Source organism: Littorina saxatilis, unplaced genomic scaffold (genome assembly GCF_037325665.1).
Source record: "Littorina saxatilis isolate snail1 unplaced genomic scaffold, US_GU_Lsax_2.0 scaffold_311, whole genome shotgun sequence".
NCBI classification, from domain to species: Eukaryota; Metazoa; Mollusca; class Gastropoda; order Littorinimorpha; family Littorinidae; genus Littorina; species Littorina saxatilis.
The window spans coordinates 97,774-120,000 of record NW_027126238.1 but is presented as its reverse complement, the minus strand read 5'-3'; the positions used below and the strand labels follow the sequence as shown (position 1 = coordinate 120,000).

General features: G+C 42.8%; 1 protein-coding gene across 1 annotated transcript in view; it reads right to left on the bottom strand.

Moving 5' to 3' along the window:
• Positions 1–20,560, bottom strand: part of LOC138954690 (LDL receptor repeat-containing protein egg-2-like) — a 30,822-nt gene extending 10,262 nt beyond the window's left edge. The window contains exons 1-5 of the mRNA XM_070326473.1: positions 20,455–20,560; positions 11,516–11,638; positions 7,242–7,352; positions 3,421–3,543; positions 1,241–1,351 (exon numbers count right to left, since the gene is read on the bottom strand). Of these exons, the coding sequence (XP_070182574.1) occupies positions 1,241–1,351; positions 3,421–3,543; positions 7,242–7,352; positions 11,516–11,638; positions 20,455–20,457 (471 nt within the window). The 5' untranslated portion in view covers positions 20,458–20,560. The remainder of the gene's footprint in view (positions 1–1,240; positions 1,352–3,420; positions 3,544–7,241; positions 7,353–11,515; positions 11,639–20,454) is intronic.
• Between the last annotated feature and the right edge of the window lie 1,667 nt (positions 20,561–22,227).

Below are 22,227 nucleotides of genomic sequence, written 5' to 3'. Positions count from 1 at the left end.
TTCATTTTGTACGAGCGGCGTACTACGGTCATTGTGAAAAAATGCAGTGCGTTCAGTTTCATTCTGTGAGTTCCACAGCTTGACTAAATGTAGTAATTTCGCCTTACGTGACTTGTTATCATGTATTATCGGTATGAACATTTCTCAAGTCGATTACAGTATAGCGTTCGTGGTATACCTCCAGCTTCGCTGGGATAATGGTCGAAGTTAGCGGATCATGAAACATGCAAGCTTCAGCGCAAGCAAGGGATTAATGCGCGGTTGAAGAGTTTCGTGAAAATCATTCAAATCTGCTAACACTTTCTTGCAGTTTGTTTGGGTTGGAATAAAATCAAGTTCATAGTTATGCTTTGTTTTCTGCTGAGGCGATAAAGGCAGATACTGTTGTGTTCTTTTTATATTTTGATATCACAAAGGACATTTTCTTACGTCGAGTAGCAGACGAACTTTCGCGCCCGTGTTCAAACGTCAAATACTGTATGAAGTTCGGTTTTCTGAGGCAAGACATTGTATGGAACCGCTTCATGTTCACGACATTCAAGGATGTGTGCGTTTGCTTGCGTGTGTTATGTTGATGAAATGAAATATAGTTGATAATTGACCAACAGATTGCAGTCTTTTCGTCGAAGTTGCCGATGTGTCGAAATCTGGAAGGAGAACAATTCTAGTCATTATACAAAGCATGAGAGCTACTTGCCTTGAGAGTTTCGCGCCGATGGTTCTGTTGTACACGTTAACTAGATTTCAATTCAGAAAACCAGAAAGGTAAGTTATTGGAACGTTTGTTATTGACACAAGTACGTTACAGTCATGAATGTATCGACCCAACAGACAGACAAACAATTATTTACGAACACTTATCTGGATGAAACTTTTGGATTTAGATTTTGATTCAGCTGAACTCATGGATTTTATATTGGATTTCGGTTGTTCAAGCCTGTAGTTGTTAATTTAAATGCGGTATGTTTGTGTTGTCTGCTCCAGAGATGTATATTTCGTACATTTGAGCATTCGGAACTTTTCAGTCGCTAAAAGTAGTACCCACAAAGTGTATAACTTCTCAACCCATGAGCTATCGGGGATTCAGGTCGGTTGCTGGGAGGTTATTTGTTTGGTTGCTGAAATAAACACTCCTTCCAGTTAACAAAGGGAAAGAAGCAGAGGGGGGAATAAGTGATTAAGAATGAGCGAGAGAGAGAGATTCGCAGCCGGTTTTATAATATGCAATACCAAACCTTACCATTTTGTGGTTGGTGCATTCCTTCGTAAGGCAGTTAGCGGAGCACCTTGTGTGTGTGGAGCGGCAGGCACAGTTTTCGTTCCTGTTGCACCCCTCGGTACATTGGCAGCACTGTTAGAAGGTACATTCACTTATGTAACACATTCTTCATGTGAGTGTGTGTGTGTGTGTGTGTATGTGTGTGTGTGTGTATGTGTGTGTGTGTGTGTGTGTGTGTATGTGTGTGTCTGTGTGTATTGTGTGTGTGCGTGCGTTTTGGAGTTTATGTGTGGGTGCGTGTCCATGTCTGTGTGCTAACAAGGTAAAATGTCAGAAAACAAAAATAGTTTTAAAGTAAGAATTAACTAGCACATACACGCGCACAAAAACAGACGTACACACACACACACACACACACACACACACACACACACACACACACACACACACACACACACACACAGACAGACACACACACACACACACACACACACCTTAACTCTCTGACTTCAACATCTTTATTTCTCTCTCACTTGTGTCTCATCCTCATTCTGTCCGTCTTTCTCTGTCTGTCTCTGACTGACTGTCTCTATTCTCTCTCTGTCTGTCTCTCTCTATCCATCTCTCTCTGTCTGTCAGTCTGTCTCTATCTCTCTCTCTCTGTCTGTCAGTCTGTCTCTATTTCTCTCTATCTGTCTGTCTCTCTCTGTCTGTCTCTCTCTATCCATCTCTGCGTCTGTCTATGTGTCTGGCTGTTTCTATCTCTTTCTGTGTGTCTGTATATATCTCTTTCTCTGTCTCTATCTCTGCCTGTCTGGCTGTCTCTATCTCTCTCTCTGTCAGTCTGTCTGTATCTTTCTCTGTCTGGCTGTCTTTATCTCTTTCTGTCTGTCTGTCTGCCTCTTTCTTCCTGTGTCTGTCTGTCTCTATCTCTCTGTCTGTCTGTCTCTATCTCTGTGTCTGTCTGTATCTCTATATCTCTCTCTTTCTGTTTGTCTCTATCTCTGTCTGTCTGTTTATCTCTCTCTGTATATATATTTTGTTCTGTCTGCATGTCTCTATCTCTCGCTGTGTCTGTCTGTTTCTTTCATTGTCTGTCTGTCTCTATCTCTGTATGTATAACTGTCTCTATCTCGCTCTGTCTGTCTGTCTCTATCTCGCTCTGTCTGTCTCTATCTCTGTATGTATAACTGTCTCTATCTCGCTATGTCTGTCTGTCTCTATTTCTGTATGTATAACTGTCTCTATCTCGCTCTGTCTGTCTGTCTCTATCTCTGTATGTATAACTGTATCTATCTCGCTCTGTCTGTCTGTCTCTATCTCTGTATGTATAACTGTCTCTATTTCTCTGTGTCTGTCTCTATGTTCCTCTGTCTGTTCCTGTCTTTCTCTCTCTCTGTCTGTCTGTCTCTATCTCTGTATGTATAACTGTCTCTATCTCGCTCTGTCTGTCTGTCTCTATCTCTGTATGTATAACTGTCTCTATTTCTCTGTGTCTGTCTCTTTGTTCCTCTGTCTGTTCCTGTCTTTCTGTCTGTCTGTCTGCCTCTTTCTTCCTGTGTCTGTCCCTGTTTATATCTTTCTGTATCTGATTCTATCTCTCTCTGTATCTGTGAATCTCTATCTGTATCTGTCTCTATCTCTCTCTGTATCTGTCTCTATCTCTCTCTGTATCTGTCTCTATCTCTCTCTGTATCTGTCTCTATCTCTCTATGTATCTGTCTCTATCTCTCTCTGTATCTGTCTCTATCTCTCTCTGTATATGTCTCTATCTCTCTCTGTATCTGTCAATCTCTCTCTGTATCTGTCAATCTCTCTATGTATCTGTCTCTATCTCTCTCTGTATCTGTCTCTATATCTCTCTGTATCTGTCTTTATCTCTCTCTGTATCTGTATCTATCTCTCTCTGTATATGTTTCTATCTCTCTCTGTATCTGTCTCTATCTCTCTCTGTATCTGTCTCTATCTCTCTCTGTATCTGTCTCTATCTCTCTCTGTATCTGTCTCTATCTCTCTATCTCTGTCTGTATCTGTCTGTATCTGTCTCTGTCTCTATCTCTCTCTGTATCTATCTCTATCTCTCTCTGTGTCTGTCTCTATCTCTCTCTGTATCGCTGCCTGAGAAACTCATTTCTTTTATAGACCTCATTTTCCATGAAAATATGATTACAACAAATATCATTCAGCAATACAAAACTTACACGGTTTTGACACCTCTTTGCCGGGCAGTTGGTGCATTTCTTGCCTTTGGCATGACAGTCACAGTTCTTGGTGTTGCATTCTGATTCGTCGTTACACCGGCAGCACTCTTGTATCTTGTTCGTCTGGAACAACAACAGATCGACTTTGATCATTCAAAGAATATTACGAGTAGAACGGAATTGTTGTTGTTGTTGTTGGTGTTGGTGTTGTTGTTGTTGTTGTAGTTGTTGTTTTGTTGTTGTTGTTGGTTGTTGTTGTTGTTTCCTGACATGTCTTCAATTCTCTAAAAATCGCCACCTTAAATTTCAACTTTTGCGTCCTTAATAACGCTGTGTAATTACTGCACAGCTCATCATTAGTTTGATAATACCATTTTTTCGTTTATCTTTAGCTATATCTTCAAGATTCTGTAGAAAGTGCCTTTAGAACACGTCGGCGCAAGTGTTTTTGTCGATACAAAAATGACCCTCGTTAACTCTCGGTCTGCAGCACCCGAGCTCTCATAACGGGTTCCTCTAAGAGCAGTTTCTTGACATGTGACGTCGTATGGGACCAGGTCAGGTGAACATGTAGAATGGGACAGCGAGGGGACACACTAAGCTGCTAGAAATGCGGTTGCTGTGGAAGCTATGAGAGACGATGCGCTGCCATGGTGCAGCGTAAACCCATGAGTATCCGTCGTTGGACCGACTTGCTTTTAGGCTTTAAACACCACAGACAGGCAATGTGCACGTGCCATTCTAATGTAACCTTGCGCTGCTCCTCGAGTGGATTTTTGGCGACATGTCCTCCTTTTTACATTTAGTCAAGTTTTGACTAAATGTTTTAACATAGAGGGGGAATCGAGACGAGGGTTGTGGTGTATGTGTGTCTCTGTGTGTGTGTGTGTGTATGTGCGTGTGTGTGTGTGTAGAGCGATTCAGAGTAAACTACTGGACCGATCTTTATGAAATTTGACATGAGAGTTCCTGGGTATGATATCCCCGGACATGTTTTTCTTTTTTGCGATAAATGTCTTTAATGACGTCATATCCGGCTTTTTGTAAAAGTTGAGGCGGCACTGTCACACCCTCATTTTTCAATCAAATTGATTGAAATTTTGGCCAAGCAATCTTCGACGAAGGCCGGACTTCGGTATTGCATTTCAGCTTGGTGGCTTAAAAATTAATTATTGACTTTGGTCATTAAAAATCTGAAAATTTAAAAAAAAAAATGTTTTATCAAACGATCCAAATTTACATTCATCTTATTTTCCATCATTTTCTGATTCCAAAAACATAGAAATATGTTATATTTGGATTAAAAACAAGCTCTGAAAATTAAAAATTAAAAATTATGATCAAAATTAAATTTTCGAAATCAATTTAAAAACACTTTCATCTTATTCCTTGTCGGTTCCTGATTCCAAAAACATATAGATATGATCTGTTTGGATTAAAAACACGCTCAGAAAGTTAAAACGAAGAGAGGTACAGAAAAGCGTGTTATGCAGCACAGAGCAACCACTATCGCGCTAAACAGGCTCGTCAATTTCACTGCGTTTTGCACGAGCGGTGGACTACGGTCATTGTGGAAAAAATGCAGTGCGTTCAGTTTCATTCTGTGAGTTCCACAGCTTGACTAAATGTAGTAATTTCGCCTTGCGCGACTTGTTATCATGTATTATCGGTATGAACATTTCTTAAGTCGATTACAGTATAGCGTTCGTGGGGTACCTTTAGCTTCGCTGGGATAATGGTCAAAGTTAGCGGATCATGAAACATGCAAGCTTCAGCGCAAGCAAGGGATTAATGCGCGGTTGAAGAGTTCTGTGAAAATCATTCAATTCTGCTAACACTTTCTTGCAGTTTGTTTGGGTTGGAATAAAATCAAGTTCATAGTTATGCTTTGTTTTCTGCTGAGGCGATAAAGGCAGATACTGTTGTGTTCTTTTCATGTTTTGGTATCACAAAGGAAGTTTTCTTACGTCGAGTAGCAGACGACTTTCGCATCCGTGTTCAAACGTCAAATACTGTATGAAGTTCGGTTTTTTGAGGCAAGACATTGTATGGAACCGCGTAATGTTCTCGACATTCAAGGATGTGTGCATTTGCTTGCGTGTGTTATGTTGATGAAATGAAATATAGTTGATAATTGACCAACATATTGCAGTCTTTTCGTCGAAGTTGCCGATGTGTCGAAATCTGGAAGGAGAACAATTCTAGTCATTATACAAAGCATGAGAGCTACTTGCCTTGAGAGTTTCGCGCCGATGGTTCTGTTGTACACGTTAACTAGATTTCAATTCAGAAAACCAGAAAGGTAAGTTATTGGAACGTTTGTTATTGACACAAATACGTTACAGTCATGAATGTATCGACCCAACACAGACAGACAAACAATTATTTACGAACACTTATCTGGATGAAACTTTTGGATTTAGATTTTGATTCAGCTGAACTCATGGATTTTATATTGGATTTCGGTTGTTCAAGCCTGTAGTTGTTAATTTAAATGCGGTATGTTTGTGTTGTCTGCTCCAGAGATGTATATTTCGTACATTTGAGCATTCGGAACTTTTCAGTCGCTAAAAGTAGTACCCACAAAGTGTATAACTTCTCAACCCATGAGCTATCGGGGATTCAGGTCGGTTGCTGGGAGGTCATTTGTTTGGTTGCTGAAATAAACACTCCTTCCAGTTAACAAAGGGAAAGAAGCAGAGGGGGGGGGGGGGGGGGGAATAAGTAGAGGTTACATGCCGAGTCTCAGTGATTATTAAAAATAATGGTCGAAGTTAGCGGATCATGAAAAATGCGAGCTTTAGCGAGCTTTTTCATGACCGCGAACTGAGACCATTATTTTTTATAATCACTGAGACGAGGTGTGTAACCTCTTTATTCCTCCTTTCTTCAGTTATTCAAAGAAAAGAGGAGTTTTTTTGCGAAAGTTTGATCGAATCCTATTCTCTCAACCAGTCAACCTGCGCAGGCGATCGATTAATGCGCGGTTGTATAGTTCCGTGCAAATCATTCCATTCTGTTAACACTTCTTGTCAGTTTTCCTATTTTGGGCTAAAATCAAGTACACAGATATGCTGTTATTCTGCTGTGGCGGCAAAGGCAGATATTGTGTGTTTTGTATATGTTTTGGTATCGGTTAGGATAATGTTCTTTCGTCAAATGGGACTAGCAGACGAACTTTTGCACCCGTGTTCCAACGTTAAAAACTGTATGAAGTTAAGTTTTCTGGGGAAAATAGTGTATGAAACCGCTTTATGTTGTTTAAATTGATGAGATGTGTGCATTTGGTTGCGTGTGATCTGTTTATTAAATGAAATATTGTTGAAAACTGACCGTCGGATTGCAGTCTGTTGTCGAAGAAACTGAGTGAAAAGAAGGGGAACTACTCTTGTCGCTAGACAAAGTATGAGTTACTTGCCTTGGGAAATTGCTTGTGATGAACGTCTGATCTAGATTCAGAAAACAACCGAACTCATGGATTTTATATGGAGATTCATGTGTTCAGGCCTGTAGTTGTTAATTTAAATGCGGTATGTTTGTATTGTTTGCTCCAGAGATGTATACTTCGTACATTAGAGCGTTCGGAACTTTTCAGTCGCAAAAAGTAGTACCGAAACAGAACAACCTCTCAACCCATTGCACTATCGAGGATTCAGGCTGTTGCTGGGTCGTTATTTGTTTGGTTGCTGGGTCATTATCGAAAAATAACTACCCCTACAAGTTTACAGAGGTAAAGAAGCAGAGGGGGGAATAAGTGATTAAGAATGAGCGAGAGAGAGAGATTCGCAGCCGGTTTTATAATATGCAATACCAAACCTTACCATTTTGTGGTTGGTGCATTCCTTCGTAAGGCAGTTAGCGGAGCACCTTGTGTGTGTGGAGCGGCAGGCACAGTTTTCGTTCCTGTTGCACCCCTCGGTACATTGGCAGCACTGTTAGAAGGTACATTCACTTATGTAACACATTCTTCATGTGAGTGTGCGTGTGTGTGTGTGTGTGTGTGTGTGTGTGTGTGTGTGTGTATGTGTGTGTGTGTGTTTGTGTGTGTGTATGTGTGTGTCTGTGTGTATTGTGTGTGTGCGTGTGTGTTTGAGTTTATGTGTGGGTGCGTGTCCATGTCTGTGTGCTAACAAGGTAAAATGTCAGAGAACAAAAATAGTTTTAAAGTAAGAATTAACTAGCACATACGCGCACACAAAAACAGACGTACACACACACACACACACACACACACACACACACACACACACACACACACACACACACACGCACACACGCACACACACACACACACACACACACACACACACACACACACACACACACACACACACACACACACACACACTAACTCTCTGACTTCAACATCTTTATTTCTCTCTCACTTGCGTCTCATCCTCATTCTGTTCGTCTTTCTCTGTCTTTCTGTGACTGGCTGTCTGTATTCTCTCTCTGTCTGTCAGTCTGTCTCTATTCTCTCTCTGTCTGTCAGTCTGTCTCTATCTCTCTCTGTCTGTCAGTCTGTCTCTATTTCTCTCTATCTGTCTGTCTCTCTCTATCTCTCTCTATCTATCCATCTCTGCGTCTGTCTGGCTATTTCTATCTCTTTCTGTATGTCTGTATATATCTCTTTCTCTGTCTCTATCTCTGCCTGTTTGGCTGTCTCTATCTCTCTCTCTGTCAGTCTGTCTGTATCTTTCTCTGTCTGGCTGTCTTTATCTATGTATGTCTATATGTCTGTCTCTTTCTTTCTTTGTCTGTCTGTCCCCATATCTCTGTCTGTCTGTATATCTCTCTCTCTGTTTGTCTCTATCTCTGTCTGTCTGTTTATCTCTCTCTGTATATATATTTTGTTCCCTCTGCATGTCTCTATCTCTCGCTGTGTCTGTCTGTTTCTTTCATTGTCTGTCTGTCTCTATCTCTGTATGTATAACTGTCTCTATCTCGCTCTGTCTGTCTGTCTCTATCTCGCTCTGTCTGTCTCTATCTCTGTATGTATAACTGTCTCTATCTCTCTCTGTCTGTCTGTCTCTATCTCGCTCTGTCTGTCTCTATCTCTGTATGTATAACTGTCTCTATCTCGCTCTGTCTGTCTGTCTCTATCTCTGTATGTATAACTGTCTCTATCTCTCTCTGTCTGTCTCTATCTCTGTATGTATAACTGTCTCTATCTCTCTCTGTCTGTCTCTATCTCTGTATGTATAACTGTCTCTATCTCGCTCTGTCTGTCTCTATCTCTGTATGTTAAACTGTCTCTATCTCGCTCTGTCTGTCTGTCTCTATCTCTGTATGTATAACTGTCTCTATCTCGCTCTGTCTGTCTGTCTCTATCTCTGTATGTATAACTGTCTCTATTTCTCTGTGTCTGTCTCTATGTTCCTCTGTCTGTTCCTGTCTTTCTCTGTCTCTGTCTGTCTGTCTCTATCTCTGTATGTATAACTGTCTTTATCTCGCTCTGTCTGTCTGTCTCTATCTCTGTATGTATAACTGTCTCTATTTCTCTGTGTCTGTCTCTTTGTTCCTCTGTCTGTTCCTGTCTTTCTCTGTCTGTCTGTCTGTCTCTATCTTCCTGTATCTGTCTCTATCTCTCTATGTATCTGTCAATCTCTCTATGTATCTGTCTCTATCTCTCTCTGTATCTATCTCTCTATCTCTCTGTATCTGTCTCTATCTCTCTATGTATCTGTCTCTATCTCTCTCTGTATCTGTCTCTATCTCTCTCTGTATCTGTCTCTATCTCTCTATGTATCTGTCAATCTCTCTATGTATCTGTCTCTATCTCTCTCTGTATCTATCTCTCTATCTGTCTGTCTCTCTCTGTATTATTATTATTATTATTATTATTATGAACTTTTGTGCGCCTAATCTAAATATAGCCCTAGGCGCTTACAAAATATAAAATACATAGTGAACATTATACAAAACACAAATCGACAAGGACTCATACACTCGCAGACAGGCTCTGTCGCTCTCTGTATCTGTCTCTATCTCTCTCTGTATCTGTCTCTATCTCTCTCTGTATCTGTCTCTATCTCTCTCTGTATCTGTCTCTATATCTCTCTGTATCTGTCTCTATCTCTCTCTATCTCTGTCTGTATATGGCTCTATCTCTGTCTGTATCTGTATCTGTCTGTATCCGTATCTGTCTCTATCTATCTGTATCTGTCTCTATCTCTCTCTGTATATGTCTCTATCTCTCTCTGTATCTGTATCTATCTCTGTCTGTATATGGCTCTATCTCTGTCTGTATCTGTCGCTATCTGTATCTGTCTCTATCTCTCTGTATCTGTCTCTATCTCTCTCTGTACATGTCTCTATCTCTCTCTATATCTGTCTCTATCTCTCTCTGTATATGTTTCTATCTCTTTCTGTATCTGTCTCTATCTCTCTCTGTATCTGTCTCTATCTCTCTCGGTATCTGTCTCTATCTCTCTCTCTGTATCTGTCTCTATCTCTCTCTGTATATGTCTCTATCTCTCTCTGTATCTGTATCTATCTCTCTCTGTATCTGTCTCTATCTCTTTCTGTATCTGTCTCTATCTCTCTCTGTATCTGTCTCTATCTCTCTCTGTCTCTATCTCTCTCTGTCTCTATCTCTCTCTGTGTCTGTCTCTATCTCTCTCTGTATCTGTCTCTATCTGTGTCTGTCTCTATCTCTCTCTGTATCTGTCTCTATCTCTCTCTCTCTATCCATCTCTGCGTCTGTCTATGTGTCTGGCTGTTTCTATCTCTTTCTGTATGTCTGTATATATCTCTTTCTCTGTCTCTATCTCTGGCTGTCTCTATCTCTCTCTCTGTCAGTCTGTCTGTATCTTTCTCTGTCTGGCTGTCTTTATCTCTTTCTGTCTGTCTGTCTGCCTCTTTCTTTTTTTGTCTGTCTGTCTCTATCTCTGTGTCTGTCTGTCTCTATCTCTGTGTCTGTCTGTATCTCTATCTCTCGCTCTCTCTGTTTGTCCCTATCTCTGTCTGTCTGTTTATCTCTCCCTCTCTATATATATTTTGTTCTGTCTGCATGTCTCTATCTCTCGCTGTGTCCGTCTGTTTCTTTCTTTGTATGTCTGTCTCTATCTCTGTATGTATAACTGTCTCTATCTCGCTCTGTCTGTCTGTCTCTATCTCGCTCTGTCTGTCTCTATCTCTTTATGTATAACTGTCTCTATCTCGCTCTGCCTGTCTGTCTCTATCTCTGTATGTATAACTGTCTCTATCTCGCTCTGTCTGTCTGTCTCTATCTCTGTATGTATAACTGTCTCTATCTCGCTCTGTCTGTCTGTCTCTATCTCTGTATGTATAACTGTCTCTATTTCTCTGTGTCTGTCTCTTTGTTCCTCTGTCTGTTCCTGTCTTTTTCTTTCTGTCTGTCTGTCTCTATCTTCCTGTGTCTGTCCCTGTTTATCTCTTTCTGTATCTGTCTCTCTGTATCTGTCTCTATCTCTCTCTGTATCTGTCTCTATCTCTCTCTGTATATGTCTCTATCTCTCTCTGTATCTGTCTCTATCTCTCTCTGTATCTGTCTCTATCTCTCTCTGTATCTGTCTCTATCTCTCTCTGTATCTGTCTCTATCTCTCTGTATCTGTCTCTATCTGTATCTGTCTCTATCTCTCTCTGTATCTATCTCTCTATCTCTCTGTATCTGTCTCTATCTCTCTATGTATCTGTCTCTATCTCTCTTTGTCTCTATCTCTCTATGTATCTGTCTCTATCTCTCTATGTATCTGTCTCTATCTCTCTCTGTATCTGTCTCTATCTCTCTCTGTATCTGTCTCTATCTCTCTCTGTATCTGTCTCTATCTCTCTCGGTATCTGTCTCTATCTCTCTCTGTATCTGTCTCTATCTCTCTCTGTATCTGTCTCTATCTCTCTCTGTATCTGTCTCTATCTCTCTCTGTATCTGTCTCTATGTCTGTCTCTATCTCTCTCTGTATCTATCTCTCTCTGTATCTATCTATCTCTCTCTGTATCTGTCTCTATCTCTCTCTGTATCTGTCTCTATCTCTCTCTGTATTGCTGCCTGAGAAACTCATTTCTTTTATAGACGTCATTTTCTATGAAAATATAATGACAACAAATATCATTCAGCAACACAAAACGTACACGGCTTTGACACCTCTTTGCCGGGCAGTTGGTGCATTGCTTGCCTCTGGCATGACAGTCACAGTTCTTGGTGTTGCATTCTGATTCGTCGTTACACCGGCAGCACACGTGTATCGTGTTCGTCTGGAACAACAACAGATCGACTTTGATCATTCAAAGAATATTACGAGTAGAACGGAATTGTTGTTGTTTGTTGTTTGTTGTTTGTTGTTTGTTGTTGTTGTTGTTGTTGTTTTCTGACATGTCTTCAATCTCTAAAAATCGTCACCTTAAATTTCAACTTTTGCGTCCTTACTAACGCTGTGTAATTACTGCACAGCTCATCATTAGTTTGATAATACAATTTTTTCGTTTATTCTTAGCTATGATCTTCAAGATTATATGGAAAATGTCTTTAGAACACGTCGGCGTAAGTGTTTTTGTCGATACCCATAATGACCCTCGTTAACCCTCGGTCAGCAGCACCCAGCTCTCATAACGGGTTCCTCTAAGAGCAGTTTCTTGACATGTGACGTCGTCTGGGTCCAGGTCAGGTGAACATGTAGAATGGGACAGCAAGGGGACACACTAAGCTGCTAGAAATGCGGTTGCTGTGGAAGCTCTGAGAGACAAGGCGTTGCCATGGTGCAGCATAAACCCATGAGTATCCGTCGTTGGACCGCACTGGCTTCAAGCTTTAAACACCACAGACAGGCAATGAGCACGTGCCATTCTAATGTAACCTTGCTCTGCTCCTCAAGTGGAGTTTTGGCGACATGTCTTGCTTTTTACATTTAGTCAAGTTATGACTAAATGTTTTAACATAGAGGGGAAATCGAGACGAGGGTCGTGGTGTATGTGTGTCTGTGTGTGTGTGTGTGTGTGCGTGTGTGTGTGTAGAGCGATTCAGAGTAAACTACTGGACCGATCTTTATGAAATTTGACATGAGAGTTCCTGGGTATGATATCCCCGGACATGTTTGTCTTTTTTCGATAAATGTCTTTGTTACACGACACTTGAGATAACCACAAGTTCTCAAATGCCGTATAGTTGTGTTCTTTTATTCTACGTCGCCCGTCTTCGCAGCAGCAGAAAACAACTCGTCAAATTGAGTTCGAGGATTTATTCAGCATTCAATACATACAACTGCACATCGTAGCAGAACTCAAAAAGAAGCTTTTTTAACATTCAAATCGCGCTGGCATATATAGTAAATACTCAATCTCGAGAATATTCCAGACCGAACACGATACAACTACATTATACGAGCCGTGCATGGACTAAACTAGCGACATTCTCTATGACGTACATCAAAAAGCGCCGACGCACTTAATCCGAACGAACGCCACGAACTCACGACTAAAACAGCATGGTAAACAACTTGTTTTGACAGGACTAGAAAGTTCACCTGCATTCTCGTCCAAGCATAAATATTGTGTTTACAAAATATAATATCGGTACTTTCCCACAAAGTACAAATAAGTCAACTACATGCAACACACAAAACTGAACCAAAGCTCAGCAACGGCAGCGTTTCCTAACATTACCCCCAACACCAGAAGAAATTTACCTAATTTCTTTCAATCATTGAAACGCTACCTGTACACATATTATGTATACATAACAGATTGAAATCCAGGTATGTACATTAGTCTGTTAGAGAATGAACACAGTTTCACTCACATACTCGGCTGAGAAAATCTGCTCCAACATTGTCTGAACCCTTGATCGATTCCACTCGCATATCAAAGTTCTGCAAGTACATCACCCACCTCATGATACGATTATTCACAAACTTCGCAGAGTTCAGGTAGGTGAGGGGTTTGTGATCAGTCTGAAGCACGAATTTCACCCCTTGGAGGTAGAGTTCAAATTTCTTGATTCCCCACACGATGGCTAAACACTCTTTCTCCATGGTCGAGTAGTTCTTCTCGGCTCCTGACAGTTTCTTGCTGGCATAGCTGACCGGAAACGGTTTACCTCCATGCTCTTGCATCAGCATGGCGCCGACCCCTTCGTCCGATGCGTCTGTACGCAAGATGAACTCTTTGGCAGTATCAGGAAGGCGTAGCACCGGGTCTCGTGACATCAGGTCGCGCACGGTCTGGTATGCCTTCTCCTGAGCTGGTCCCCAGAGTATTCGGTTGGGGCATCCTTTTCGGGTCATGTCCGACAAAGGTGCCGTTATGGCGGCGAAGTTTGGAATGAACTCTCTGTAGTACCCAGCCAATCCAAGGAAGGATCGCACCTGCTTCTTGGTTTCAGGACGTGGCGCATTGAGGATCTTGGTGACGTTTTCCAACAAAAGCCCCTTTTGACCTTCCTTCAGTGAATGACCTATGAAGTCAACGTTGTCGGTCCCCAAAATGCACTTGCTGGGTCTCACGGTCAGATTAGCTTTTGTCAGGCGGGAAAACAGTTCCCTCAAAGTCTCCAGATGCTCCGCAAAGGTCTCCGTGTGGACTAGCAGATCATCCCAGTAGTACACAACATTCTTCATTCCTTTGAGCATTTTTCGCATTCCCCTCTTCAGGGTAGCACCACTGTTCACCATGCCAAAAGGCATCCGCAGGCACTCATACGTTCCGTCTGGAGTTGCAAAGGCGGTCTTTGGTATGTCCTCTTCGCGCACAGGAATCTGCCAATATCCCTTGCTGAGATCGATCTTTGAGAAGATCTTACTGCCGGTTAACTGTCGGAATAGATCAGTTGCCGTTGGCATCGGTTCAGGGTCAAACACGGTGATCTTATTGACTTTCCTGAAGTCAATGCATACCCTGTTTGTGCCGTCTTTCTTCTTGACAACAACAACGGGAGATGAGTAAGGGGATGATGATTCACGGATGACCCCCATCTTCAACATGTTGTCGATGTCCTTCTTCAAGGATTCCCGAGCCTGAAACAGGATAGGGTATGGTTTTGAGCGAACAGGAACGTCAGTGGTGAGGTGGACTTCATGTTCGACCAAGGACGTAGAGCCTGGAACATCAGAGAACCTATGGGTGAAGTCGCCCATAAAATCATGCAGCTCCTTCTGCTGATCTTCTGTCAGGTCAGGTCCTAGCTTGACGTCATCCACTCCCTCTTTCTTGTGGAGGTCTCCCAACTCCAGTAGTTCCTCGCCGTCGAACTCGTCTAGTTCGGCTGGTTCTTCCACACTTGCTGCGACCTGTACTGCTTCCGGAGGTCTCTCCACATACAGTTTCAGGAGGTTAGCGTGGTAGATCTTGGACTTCTTGCCGACATTCACCTTGTAGTCGTTGATCCCTACCACGGCCTCAACCTCGTATGGGCCTTTCCACTGCATCAGTAGTTTGTTGTGATCAGTGGGAAGCAGTATCAGCACTTTGTTACCTGGTGTAAACTTCCTGTTTACGGCTTTGCGGTCGTAGTAGTGCTTTCCACTATCCTGAGACTTTCTCAAGTTTTCTCTCGCAATCTCGAGAGTCTCCTCCAGTTTCTCTCGCAACTCAAACACGTACTGGTAACTGTTCTTCACTTCAGGTGTGTCCACATCTTTCGTCCACAATTCCTTTAGTATTTGCATCGGGCCTCTCACATCAGCTCGAACGGGGAGAATCCAGTGGACTCTTGTGGCACCTCCCTGTATGCAAACAGCAAGGCATTGATGTAGCGATGCCACTGCTTTGGCTGCTCACTGCATAGTTTCTTCAGCATGGACTTCAGCGTCGCATTGAATTTTTCGACCAGCCCATTGCACATCGGGTGATAGGGTGTCGTAGTCAAGTGACGAATGCTCAGCAGCCTGTTGACCTCTTCCATGCATTCAGAGACAAACTGTGTCCCCAGGTCTGTGAGGATCTCTTCAGGAACCCCAATTCTGCTGAAAATGTCCACAAGTGCCTCGGCAACAGTCTCGGTGTCAATTTTCTTCAGAGGCACGGCTTCTGGGTACCTGGTTGCATAGTCTACCAGGGTCAGTACCCAACGATGACCCGCTTCACTTGGCGGTTTGATCTCGCCGATGAGGTCAATGGCCACCCTCTTGAAAGGTCGGTCGATCAAAGGCATCTTCTGCAACGGCACTTTCGGGACCCTTCCTCGAGGTATGGTTTTCTGGCAAATATCGCACGATCGGCAGAATCGAGTCACATCTGCATACAGTCCTGGCCAGTAAAACGCAGCCTGGATTCTGCCCGATGTCTTCTTGACACTCAGGTGACCTCCCATAATAGAGTCGTGGGCCACCTCCATCACCTGGCGCCTAAGTGGTTGAGGCACCAGAACTTGACGTAATGGCTTCCCACCGTTGACTCTCGGGTGCTGGAACACTCTGTACAGGATCTTGGCCTTTACTTCAAAGTGCACAGTGCCTTCGCCCTTAGTCGTCTCCTTGACAGGACGACTCCTGTACTTTGTTAAGGTCAAATCAGCTTCCTGTAGCTGAATCAGCTGATCCCTGTCCACGACAGCAGTTGCAGAGCTGTTGGTGACCCTGAGTGGCGTAGTTGTTTTGTCCTTCTTCGCCTGGGCTCTGGTCGTCACAGCGCTTACAACCTGCGGCTGGTCGCGGCGATGCACAGTAGCTCTGTCATCTCGTAACAGTTCGCTGATATCTTCATTCGCGAATGGCAGTGGGTCTTCCTCCTCAACAGCAGGCTGAGCTGCGCCCATTCTCCATTCGACATCAGGGTCATCAGGACGTCTCGCACCCCCAATGTTCCCAATTAGTAGATCGTACAAGGGCTTCTTCAGGCAGACGGCCTCAACTTCTCCGGTGAAGTATGGAGTATCGATCTGGATTTTTACCACTGGTGCCTTCACGCATTTGCTGTCAGCCATGAGCGTCCACTTGAAGTCACCCGTGAACTTCTCTGTTGGCACCAGATCCTCTTTGACAATGACTCCATTGCAGCCCGAATCTCTGAGAACAGTCACTTCCTGCTTCTCAACAAATCCCTTCGACACGGGCATGTTCGACACTGACACAGCTGCGCTGGCGACGACAGAGATTGACTTGCCATTGGCGAGTAGAAGCTGGCCATCAGAAATACATTCTTCCACGTCCGATGGTGTAGCCACTTGCTCGGCAGCCCTTGGAAGTATGACGCTGCTCGCACATACTTGTTGGTTCGAGCCACTCGTTTGCCTCTTGTTGTCGTAATATCTCCGTCGATGTTCTTGCGCTTTGTCATTGACATGTCCGTTATTTTTCTTTTGGGGACAGTTGGCGACTCGGTGGCCCTTGGCATTGCAATGGAAACACGTTATGTTCTGCCCTTCATTGGATGATGGTGCGGACTCAGTTTGTCCCTTGGCAGGTTGGTTTGCCTGGTTTCCGCTCTTCTGGAAAGGTTTCGTTGACTTTGACGTCCCCAGGGTCCATCCATGAGCAATGAGATAACGCTCAGCAGCATCAGTAATGTCCTTCAAACCCCGCAGTTTTTGCTCTTCCAAGCGGGTCGCCAGGTCCTTCGGGCAGGCATTAAGGAACTGCTCCTTCACGATCAAGTCCCGCAGACTCTCGTATGACTGCTCTTCACCTGATAACTCCACCCACTTCTGCAGGTATGACGACAGGCGCTCCACAAACTGGCTCGGTGTCTCTCCAGACAATGGCTGGCATTCGCAGAAGCGTTGACGGTAGCCCCTTTCAGTGAAGTTGTAGCAACGCAGCAGAGCTCCTTCAGTACATCATAGTCTCTGGCGTCATCGTTTGAGAGTCTAGTGTAGACCTCAAGTGCTGCCCCAGTCAAATGTGCGCTGAGTTGAATCGCCCAGTCGTCGCGCTGCCATCTAGCACTCTCAGCGAACCTCTCGAATCTTGCAAGGTAGCAGTCGATCTGGTCCTTCCCGTCAGCGAATGCTGGAAGTTTCGGTGCCCTGTGTAACATTTGCTGCTGGTTATCTCTTTGGCGTGGTGCCTCGTGCTCATTTTGAACACGGACCATTTCTGTCTGAAGCTCTAAGCGTTTCGTCTCCATTTCTATCTGGAGCTCTAAGCGTTTCAGCTCAATTTGCCTTTCTCTTTCTTCACGCTGCGCTTGTCTTTCTTCACGCTGCGCTTGTCTTTCTTCACGCTCACTCTGCGCTTGTCTTTCTTCACGCTCACGCTGCGCTTGTCTTTCTTCACGCTGCGCCAGGAGTCGTGTCTGGGACTCGACGAACTCCGTCAACTGCTTGCCTTTCAGTCCCAGTTCAACTCCTTTTGCCCAGAACTCAGCCATTCTGGTCTTTTCCGGTGCGTTCGTCTGTATTCTTTCACAGCCACGAACGTAGACGAATGTAGTCTTCTAAAAGAACACAGTCTCTACTGCACCTCCGATGCTTCTCTCGTCGCTGTTCACCTTCGTAGACGCAGGCTGCCACCCTCCTCGTCTAACGTGACGGCGCACTCTGCTCACGATACGTACACGACGTACCCCAGTCGTATTTCGTAGTATTAATGCACTAGCTCCGCGACGAAGTCCGTCTCGTCCAAACGGCAGCTAACCTCTGTAATCCCGATACACTCCGGCGTCGCTCACCGTACCGAGCTGCGGCGATTACCAAACTCTTCCCACAGTCACACCGAATCCACGGTTCCGTAGTCTCAATACTGATCCCTCAGGATACACCCGATTGATGGCTACCTCCTGTGACTGTCTTGACTGTCTTTGTTGCTGGAAAACCCTTGGCGTTAAACGTAGATCCTTGGCTTGGCCCCCAATTGTTACACGACACTTGAGATTGCCACAAGTTCTCAAATGCCGTATAGTTGTGTTCTTTTATTCTACGTCGCCCGTCTTCGCAGCAGCAGAAAACAACTCGTCAAATTGAGTTCGAGGATTTATTCAGCATTCAATACATACAACTGCACATCGTAGCAGAACTCAAAAAGAAGCTTTTTTAACATTCAAATCGCGCTGGCATATATAGTAAATACTCAATCTCGAGAATATTCCAGACCGAACACGATACAACTACATTATACGAGCCGTGCATGGACTAAACTAGCGACATTCTCTATGACGTACATCAAAAAGCGCCGACGCACTTAATCCGAACGAACGCCACGAACTCACGACTAAAACAGCATGGTAAACAACTTGTTTTGACAGGACTAGAAAGTTCACCTGCATTCTCGTCCAAGCATAAATATTGTGTTTACAAAATATAATATCGGTACTTTCCCACAAAGTACAAATAAGTCAACTACATGCAACACACAAAACTGAACCAAAGCTCAGCAACGGCAGCGTTTCCTAACAGTCTTTGATGACGTCATATCCGGCTTTTTGTAAAAGTTGAGGCGGCACTGTCACACCCTCATTTTTCAATCAAATTGATTGAAATTTTGGCCAAGCAATCTTCGATGAAGGCCGGACTTCGGTATTGCATTACAGCTTGGTGGCTTAAAAATTAATTAATGACTTTGGTCATTAAAAATCTGAAAATTAAAAAAAAAATTATGAAACGATCCATCTTATTTTTCATCATTTTCTGATTCCAAAAACATATAAATATGTTAAATTTGGATTAAAAACAAGCTCTGAAAATTAAAGAAATTGAAAATTATGATCAAAATTAAATTTTCGAAATCAATTTAAAAACACTTTCATCTTATTCCTTGTCGGTTCCTGATTCCAAAAACATATAGATATGATATGTTTGGATTAAAAACACGCTCAGAAAGTTAAAACGAAGAGATGTACAGAAAAGCGTGTTATGCAGCACAGAGCAACCACTACCGCGCTAAACAGGCTCGTCAATTTCACTTCATTTTGTACGAGCGGCGGACTACGGTCATTGTGGAAAAAATGCAGTGCGTTCAGTTTCATTCTGTGAGTTCCACAGCTTGACTAAATGAAGTAATTTCGCCTTACGCGACTTGTTATCATGTATTATCGGTATGAACATTTCTTAAGTCGATTACAGTATAGCGTTCGTGGGGTACCTTTAGCTTCGCAGGGATAATGGTCAAAGTTAGCGGATCATGAAACATGCAAGCTTCAGCGCAAGCAAGGGATTAATGCGCGGTTGAAGAGTTCTGTGAAAATCATTCAATTCTGCTAACACTTTCTTGCAGTTTGTTTGGGTTGGAATAAAATCAAGTTCATAGTTATGCTTTGTTTTCTGCTGAGGCGATAAAGGCAGATACTGTTGTGTTCTTTTCATGTTTTGGTATCACAAAGGAAGTTTTCTTACGTCGAGTAGCAGACGAACTTTCGCGCCCGTGTTCAAACGTCAAATACTGTATGAAGTTCGGTTTTCTGAGGCAAGACATTGTATGGAACCGCTTCATGTTCACGACATTCAAGGATGTGTGCGTTTGCTTGCGTGTGTTATGTTGATGAAATGAAATATAGTTGATAATTGACCAACATATTGCAGTCTTTTCGTCGAAGTTGCCGATGTGTCGAAATCTGGAAGGAGAACAATTCTAGTCATTATACAAAGCATGAGAGCTACTTGCCTTGAGAGTTTCGCGCCGATGGTTCTGTTGTACACGTTAACTAGATTTCAATTCAGAAAACCAGAAAGGTAAGTTATTGGAACGTTTGTTATTGACACAAATACGTTACAGTCATGAATGTATCGACCCAACAGACAGACAAACAATTATTTACGAACACTTATCTGGATGAAACTTTTGGATTTAGATTTTGATTCAGCTGAACTCATGGATTTTATATTGGATTTCGGTTGTTCAAGCCTGTAGTTGTTAATTTAAATGCGGTATGTTTGTGTTGTCTGCTCCAGAGATGTATATTTCGTACATTTGAGCATTCGGAACTTTTCAGTCGCTAAAAGTAGTACCCACAAAGTGTATAACTTCTCAACCCATGAGCTATCGGGGATTCAGGTCGGTTGCTGGGAGGTTATTTGTTTGGTTGCTGAAATAAACACTCCTTCCAGTTAACAAAGGGAAAGAAGCAGAGGGGGGAATAAGTGATTAAGAATGAGCGAGAGAGAGAGATTCGCAGCCGGTTTTATAATATGCAATACCAAACCTTACCATTTTGTGGTTGGTGCATTCCTTCGTAAGGCAGTTAGCGGAGCACCTTGTGTGTGTGGAGCGGCAGGCACAGTTTTCGTTCCTGTTGCACCCCTCGGTACATTGGCAGCACTGTTAGAAGGTACATTCACTTATGTAACACATTCTTCATGTGAGTGTGTGTGTGTGTGTGTATGTGTGTGTGTGTGTGTGTGTATGTGTGTGTGTGTGGGTGTGTGTTTGTGTGTGTGTGTGTGTGTGTGTGTAGAGCAATTCAGAGTAAACTACTCGACCGATCTGTATGACATTTTTCATGAGAGTTCCTGGGTATGATATCCCCTGACTGTTTTTTCATTTTTTCGATAAATGTCTTTGATGACGTCATATCCGGCATTTTGTAAAAAGTTGAGGCAGCACTGTCACGCCCTAATGTTTTCAACAAATTGATTGATATGTTTGTGAAGCAATCTTCTACAAAGGCCGGACTTTGGTATGGCATTTCAGCTTGGAGGCTCAACAATTAATTGATGAGTTTGCTCATTAAAAATCTCAAAATTGTAATTAAAAGTATTTTTTTTATAAAACGATCCCAAATTACGTTTATCGTATTTTTTATCATTTTCTTATTCCAAAAACATATAAATATGTTATATTCGGATTAAAAACAAGCTCTGAAAATTAAAAATATAAAATTATGATTAAAAAATAAATTTCCGAAATCGATTTAAAAACAATTTCATCTTATTCCATGTCCGTTCCTGATTCCAAAAACATATAGATATGATATTTTTGGGTTAAAAACACGTACAGAGAGTTAAAAAGAATCTAGAGATATAGAAAAGCGTGCTCCTCCTCAGCGCAACCGCTACCGCGCTTTTCTGGATTGTTAATTTCACTGCCTTTGCCACGAGCGGTGGACAGACAATGCTACGAGTGTACGGTCTTGTGGAAAAAATGCAATGCGTTCAGTTTCATTCTGTGAGTTCGACTGAGCTTGACAAAATGTTGTATTTTCGCCTTACGCGACTTGGTTTTTTAATCTAGAGATTAAAACTTATGGACAGTTTGTAAGACAAACATTGTTACAACACAAAATAATTCTTTTACCGTCGAGAAAAAGTCAGACAAATTAAACCTATGATAGTAGGGAGCCTGGTTGTAGAGCGTTTGGGTCGCAGAATTAAGGGTTTTGCATGTTTTAACATAAACACACGCACGTACGCACGCACGCACGCACGTACGTACGCACACACACACACACACACGCACGCACGCACACACGCACACACGCACGCACGCACAGACACACACACACACACACACACACACACACACACACACACAACAAACACACACACGTACGCACGCAGTAACACACAAAGACACATACACACAAATAAACACACAGACAGACAAAATGACAGACATACACACAGTGAGACAAAACGACACAGAAACACGCACGCACGCACTTACGCACGCAAACAAAGACGTAGAGATGCTTATAGAAAAACACTTACGCAACCAAAAAAACCACGCACACAAACACACAGACAGACAGACTTTGTTCTTGGTAGAGCTATACATATCGATTGAGAAAATGGCATTTCCTGTTTTGTCGTCCGCATGTTATACAGATGTTGTTAAAAGTAAAACTGTGTCTACGAATTAGGCATTTTACTTGCTGTCTGATGGCAACAATCTGTAGCTTTCGTTTAAGGTATCATTTGCTTATATCCGTATGCAGTCAAGCGGTACATGACGTTTTTTTGTAACCTGCCCCCTGCGTCATGG